This window comes from Mastomys coucha, unplaced genomic scaffold, assembly GCF_008632895.1.
Source record: "Mastomys coucha isolate ucsf_1 unplaced genomic scaffold, UCSF_Mcou_1 pScaffold19, whole genome shotgun sequence".
In the NCBI taxonomy this organism is placed as follows: domain Eukaryota; kingdom Metazoa; phylum Chordata; class Mammalia; order Rodentia; family Muridae; genus Mastomys; species Mastomys coucha.
The window spans coordinates 16,092,891-16,100,436 of NW_022196901.1; the positions used below are offsets into that span (position 1 = coordinate 16,092,891).

The window sequence follows — 7,546 nt, forward strand, 5'->3', positions numbered from 1 at the left end:
AAAAAAAAAAAAAAAGAAAAAAAAAAAAGGCCAAGATCAGAAACTTGCTTTGAACATACTTAACCAATTTTGAAGAAATTCTCCATTTATCTAAAGGAAAACAACACATTTTAAAATGGTAGCTTTTCAAGCTTAGTTGTTTTTCTCCTGTTAACAAACTATATGTTACAAAAAGATGTTTCTTTGTTGGAGATGGTGGTTGCCATCAGTAGTTCTCTTTTGAGTAATTAATAATAAAACAAGTCAGTGATCTCCCTCAGACAACAAGGTCTTTGTCCAGAATTCTAATGAGAACTATTTCTCTGCGGGAGGCTACGTAGCTGCCTGACTGCTTTCTAGTTTCTGTTCTCCAAGATCTGTAGAATTTCTTCACAATGCTAATCCTTAAAGTATGGAATTCTTGTAGATAAAGCTGTAATTTTACTCTTGATTGATTTTCATTCCAGTAATTTGTGTTATAAAAAGTTTGTTTTGCTGTATAACTTTTTAAAATACAAACTTTTTTTTTAATTTAAAACTTTGCAAGTTTTATACGTGAGTACTGTATTTACATAATTTCCACCATATTGCCTTCCCCTACCGACTCCTCCAGTTCCCCCATTCATGTCCTCTTCTTTTTTAGTACACACACACACACACACACACACACACGCGCACACACACACACATACACACACACACACACACACACACACACACACATACACACACACACACACACACACACACACACACACACACACACACATACACACACACACACACACACACACACACACGCGCGCGCGCGCACACACACACACACATACACACACACACACATACACACACACACACACACACACACACACGTATATGTATGTATAAATACAGCTTGCCGAGTCCACTTGCTGTTATTTGCGTTTTTTTGTGTTTATGGCTGACTTGGATTATGTAACCCTCTATAGACTCCCTCCTGGAGCAGACTTACTCTCCCCTCAGCAGCCATATTGCCTACAGCTCTTCATGCGCAGTAGGGCCTTAGGAGATTTCCTCACCCACACTGGAATGTCAGCTGATGGTGGTATTGTGCAGGTCTTAGGTGAACAACCATATTTCTTTTTGAGATTTCATGTTTGCTACATGGTTTTAAATGTTGCTGGTCTATTTCTTCTTTATAAGATACATCTTGAGTTTTTTAACAGCTTTGCAAGATTAACAAATCTTAAGACTGATGACACTCACATATAATTCCTTCTACCTTATAATTAATTATTTTCCCATGGTGAAGACAATGAAAGTATTGTTTGTGAATCATGCAACATTCTTGTGGCGTCCCCCTTCCCCAGAGAAAGAAAGTCTTTCAATTTTCAAATACATTGCTTTATTCAAGCTGGGATGGTGCATTACACATAGGTAGTGTACGTGTGTGTTGTTACTGTAATATATTTTTACATGGCTTCTTTTAGAGTTTAATACAAGGTTTTCAGTGGAGTTGCTGTTGGTACTCACCTAGCGATGATGTAGCCAGTCTCTCTGCCCCAGCATTTACCTAATGTCTTCATTCCCTAACATCGGCATTTACTTTTGACACATGAAAACTAATAATTGAGGTCTGATAAAGGACATTTTTGATATAGATTGCAGACAAATTATTTTAAATGATGGTTGAGCCGGATCGTGAATAATTCACTTCAAAGTTTGATTGAAGTTATTTAAAATTTTAAAGATAAATGTTGCCTTTGTGGATATATATTTTCTCTCCATATTTTACCAAAAGCATTATTTTTCATATAATTTTCACTACAATTCCTATTTTGCTTCTCTGTTGAAGTAGTAAAAACTCTTGATAAAAATGCTTTTAAGGGAGGCTCCTGAAAAGAATGTGTTTGGCCTTTCCAGGACAGTCGGGCTAGATGTTACAGTAAACATTTGGTGCCATGGAGGAAGAGAAACGACCTTTAGCACTGACACTTACGTCATCCTCCAGTTTTCTTGTGTCTGACTCTGTTTCTCCTTGACTTTAAACTGTTGGTCTGCTGAAAACGAGACAGTAACAGCATCGGGAGGTTTGAGTCCATGTAAGTTAGGATTTTTGTGTTCCGACATGAAGATGAAAATGTAAAACAGACTTCGTTCTCCCAGTGATTGCTCCACGTCCTTGCTGCCCCTTTAAGAAATGTAGTAAACCTTATGTGGGTAACCTGTTATTCGTAAGGCATCAGGTTTGCTGAAAGGGAAAAATATGAAATTCTTCGATTTCTAACTAACTTTGCTCCATTCTGGAAGTTTACTGAATTTGTCAGTATGCGGGTAGATGAGATACTTGAATGGTGCTCTCTGGACTTGGCATTGGCTGCCAATTGTTACATATTGTCCTTCCTACAGTTGGGGTTTAGAGGTGAGCTGTGGGGCAGAAGAGATGGTTCCATGGTTAAGAGCACTGGCTACTGCTCTTCCTGAGGACCTGGGTTTGATCCCCAGCACCCACTGGTGGCTCACAACTCTCTGTAGCTCCAGTTCAGGGGACCAGATGACCTCTTCTGGCTTCTGTCGGTACTGTCTCTGCAAGTGGTAGACAGACATATATGCTGGCAAAACAACCATACACATAGAAATTAAATTAAAATTGCATATTCAAAATTCTGTCAACGAGAGTTTTATTAGCTATCTGGGTATAGGTTTCTAAATTTCTAGTGTGTTTTGATAAAAATAATGTTGTTATAAGAAAAATCTAAAGCCTTTCATGTTTTGTAGGTTCTTACACAAATATCAAAGCAGGGGCTTTTATTTTGTTTTTAATTCCATTTACTTCATTAAGAACAGTCATGGATACAGTTTTCTTTCCCCCAGATTCGTCCTGTGGAAGTCTAAAAGCCTCCAGTCATCAAGGTGCCATAGATGTGTATGTCAGTCAGCTGGGGGAAGTGGTCCTGACGTCACAGGAAGGTGAGCCAGCTGCAGTGTCCCAGCTTGACTGCAGTGTGAGACTGGTGAATATCTGGAATGTGTGAGCGTGACGGAATATTCGGGAAGCAGATGGTCAGATTTCCTACAGTGACTTAAGGAAATTTTCTTCTAGTAGATTGTGATTTACTGTTATTAAGCTTTCTAAACCAATCAGAAATCCTTGTTCATGACAGCCAGCCATGAAGACAAACTTTCTTTTTGTAGGACAAACAAAAACATTGTTATAGTTTGACTGTTACTGTAGAAGTTTTAATGTTCCTGTGTGGATCTTTCAGTTTTGTTGTATAGGAAATAAGAGTATTCGTTGTGGGAAAATCTCTAAGTTAAAGTTTTCCTGCTGGCCTATAGAGAACCTCCCCTGCCATTACTGTAGAATGTTTGTAGCCTTCAAAGCATGAACCCAAAATGTCTCCGCAAAGCCTCTCTAAAGCAGGCTTCTGATGCACTTGTCTGTATAATTTTTCATATAGGTAACCTATTCTGAGTTCACGTATTTTATTTAAAATTGTATATTTTTTATTCAGTGGAAAGCTGAATATGAGTTGCATGCATCTAGAGAGTCATTTTAAATATACTTTTTGTTTCTCTGGAAACTAATTGGTATATATAGCCGTTCACATGTGCACGGTGATAAGTGACAGTCTAGCTTAGCGGAATGGGTGAAGTGACTGAGCTATGCTTCCGGGTGAAGGCTTCAAGAGACTCAGAACAGCACATAGAATCCTTTGCCTGTTGGCTGGGATGGGACCCTGTATTCCAAGGGTAGGATTTCCTCTCACCAGCGACTTCCTGCCGTTGTTAATTTCTTTGTCGTCTTAACAGTCTTCTGTCCAGGTAGGCTGCTTTGGAGGCAAGGAGAGCCACTGAGCACCGAAGGCAGCCTAAGCTATGACTGATACATAGGAAGATTTCCCATGGCCCTGGCTTGCTTGCTTTAAAATGGGGTACGATCTCGTCCTCATGAAACTGCCAACTTTGTCTTAGTTATTTTTCCACTGCTGTGCTAAGATACCATGGCCAAGGCAACTATTTATTTGGGGCTCACAGTTGCAAAGGGTGGGGAGCATGGCAGCAGGCATGGCACTGGAGAAGAGAGAGCTAACTGGAAATGGTGAACTTTTGAAATCTCAAAGGCAGCCTGCAGTGACACACCTCCAACAAGGTCACACCTCCTAGTTCTTCCCACTGCCCCACCAGCTGATGGGCACAAACAAGTATTCAAGCCCGGGAGCTTACAGGGGCCATTCTCATTCAAAATCTTGGCCATATAATTTTACACTCCTGTGAAGACTCAAGAGAGAAACTATAAACCATGAATGTTACTAGTGACTGAATGGAGAAAGAAGTTTTGAATAAACAACTCTTCTGTGAAAGTTAGTTTCTTGCATTGTGCAGTGTATAAAAACTCAACTGCATTTTTTTTTAAACTTTGAAGTTTATCATTCTTCATCCACTTAAGATATTATTAGTTATAGCATTGTTCTACCAACATTGAAATAGTATATGACATTATAACATTTGTTTAGTACTATAATGTTTTTCCTACTGTAAGCCGTGTTCCTGGCAGCTTAGAGGTAACCAGGAACAAAGATCTCTATATTCTTATTCAGGATTCTTTTGCTTCGTGCTTAGCTAGCGCCTTGGCAGTCTGTTCCAGCTTTGCCACTGTCTTGCTGTGGAGTACAGAGCCAGCTACTTGAGTCTCTCATTTAGCCATGTGGGCTGAGGGGAAATATTGGAATGCTTATTTGTTCTGTCCTGTGAAAGTGAACATGACGGTGGCTCTATTTACTCATTCAGAAAGTCTGAGTCTGAGCTTGGGAGCCAGCTTTACCTGTGTCCTGAGAAGATGAATAGTCCTCACACAGTATGCCTTCAGTCTGTGGCATTTTGGCATGAATTCACTTTTGAATTTTTTGAGAGGATGATATCGGCTGGTTCTATCGTCCTGGTCTTCTCTCTTTGTATGAATGAGTTCATAAGTCTCTCTGCATGGTTGTGTGCCATGTGAATGGAGGCCAGGGAGGATGGTGCTCTCCACTGTAACCCTCTGAGACACGGTGGTCTCTTACTGAACCTAAAAGAAAGTCTCAGCAGGCCTCCTGCCTCCTGCCCTCTTCCCCAGCAGTGGGTTACAGCACACACGGGCATGCCCTGCTTTTTAAATGAGTTCTCGGTCCTCCATGCTTGTGCAGAAAGGACTCTTGCCCATTGAGCCATGTCTTCACCCCAACCCCCACGAGTCCATCTTAACCTGAACTTCCTGCTGCCATTAGGGTGCGACGGTGTGAAATTACTGAGTAAATAAGCTGATGGTAAGCAGACTAGAAGGAGACTGTGATCCATATCTAAGTGAGTTCTAAAAGGACCATGCACAGTGTGTGTCATCCTGACTCTTTGTCCCAGAGATGAGCTGATACTTATGGCAGAAGGCTCTAAATTTGATGAGAAGCAGGAGGAAGCTGGTGAAATAGGAGTGTGCTAGGAGATTTGCAGAGACCTACATGATAGTAGGCCAGGGGATCTCACAGCGAATGGGGTACTTTTTTTGATTGATTCCTTTAGAATCTTTCTTTACAGTAACCACCAGCCTGAACTGAAAATAAAGCTGAGTGGTTTCTCTCAGTACTTAAAAGCCAGCAACTGACTCTAAAGGAACATTAGTCATCTGGAATCCAAATAATCTTGTTATTTTTCCTTAGACTCCGAGCAAAACTAAATGCACAGGATCCTGTGGCTCATGGGGCATAGTGAGCAGTGAGGTCATGAGTCCTGTGGACATAGTGGACAGTGAGGTCACAGTGTGTGAAATCCAGAGTCACTGAAGTTGCAGGCTTTGGAGACACTGCACTATACCTACAACTAACTGTGTGGGAACTTGAACAAATCCTCCCCTATAAACTTGGGGCAATAATGGGACTTCACAAAGCCGAAATGGTGATTGTCTGCCCTATGCAAATGCTCACTGCTAGCATATTCTGTCTTTGCCTTGTATGTGGTAAACTACTGCTCTTTTTCCCCCATGGATGAGCTGTGTAAGGATCTTAACAAAAGAAGAGCTAGTAGTTCATAATGTTCTGATGCCCACACTCTTGACAGAAGTCAGGATGGGGTACTGTGACTCTTGGGAGAGTTTTATTTTCAATTAAATTTAAATGTGATTTATTTGCATTGTTTTACTGTAAATTTGCCACAGGTTCTATTGCTGTCAAGGCCCCGTCCTCACTACGAGCTTATCTAAAATTATCGGGCAGAGAGGTAGTTGTGGATGAAGAAGCTCATGTCCAGGAAATGGCCAAAGACTGTAAAGGTGATGGTGTGACGGTTACAGGTAAGGAGATGGCATGTGGCTGTGGATGAATGGTCGTGGCTCTGTGTGCATGGCAGTGTGTTAACTGCAGTTTTATTCCTTGCCATTTTCGCTTCCCAGTGTCTGGCAGTATTCCTCTGGTGATGTTGGTCAGTAACAGAATCAGACACTGTTGAAAAGGCCTCCTTCAGTTGCTCTGGAATTCTGTCCTTAGATAAAGCATATGTAAAGCTTTTTCCTGAGCTGGGGTCCTAATTCTTTTTTTTTTTCAATTAGATATTTTCTTTATTTACATGTCATATGATTTCTCCTTTCCCAGTTTCCCCTCCAAAAAACAAAGAAACAAACAAGAACAAACCCCTGTTGCCTCCCCCTCCCCATGCTTGTCACCCTACCCTCTCCCTCTTATTGGCCCTGGCATTCCCCTACACTGGGGCTCAGAACCTTCACAGGGCCAAGGGCTTCTCCTCCCACTGATGCTTGACTTTGCAATCCTCTACTATACATATGCTGCCAGAACAATCAGACCCCTCCATGTGCAGTCCTTGGTTGGTGGTTGAGACCCTGGAAGCTCTGAGGGTACTAGTTAGTTCATATTGTTGTTTGTCCTAAGGGGCTGTAAACCCCTCAGCTCCATAGGTCCTTTCTCTAACTCCTTCATTGGGGACCCTGTATTCAGTTCAATAGATGGCTGTGGGCCTCTACATCTGTATTAGTCAGGTACTGTCAGAGCCTCTCAGGAGATAGCTATATTAGGCTGGCTTGTCCTTCCTTCAGTCTCTGCTCCATAGTTAGTCTCTGCAACTCCTTCCGTGGGTATTTGGTTCCCCCTTTTAAGAAGGAATGCAATGTCCACCTTATGGTCTTCCTTCTTCTTGAGTTCCTTGTGGTTTGTGGGTTGTTCTTCCTGTATTCCGAACTTCTCGGCTAATAACCACTTATCAGAGAGTGCATACCGTGTTTGTTCTTTTGTGATTGGGTTACCTCACTCAGGATGATATTCTCCAGATTCATCCATTTCCCTAAGGATTTCATAAATTTATTGTTTTTAATAGCTGAGTACTCCATTGTGTAGATGCAAGCCAGTCTAAATATAGCTATCTCCTGAGAGGCTCTGACAGTACCTGACTAACACAGATGTAGACGCTCACAGCCATCCATCGAACTAAGTACAGGGTCCTCAATGAAGGAGTTAGAGAAAGGACCAATGGAGCTGAGTGGTTTGCAGCCCCTTAGGAAGAACAACAATATAAACTAACTAGTACTCTCAGAGCTCCCAGGGTCTCA

At 41.6% G+C, this 7,546-nt stretch overlaps 1 protein-coding gene across 3 annotated transcripts in view; it reads left to right on the forward strand.

The window, feature by feature from the left end:
• Fam185a (family with sequence similarity 185 member A) overlaps nt 1–7,546 on the forward strand; it is a 52,894-nt gene that overhangs the window by 23,784 nt on the left and 21,564 nt on the right. For all 3 annotated transcript variants that reach the window (XM_031380082.1, XM_031380081.1, XM_031380083.1), the window contains 2 exons: nt 2,833–2,928; nt 6,146–6,280. In XM_031380082.1, the coding sequence (XP_031235942.1) occupies nt 2,833–2,928; nt 6,146–6,280 (231 nt within the window). The remainder of the gene's footprint in view (nt 1–2,832; nt 2,929–6,145; nt 6,281–7,546) is intronic.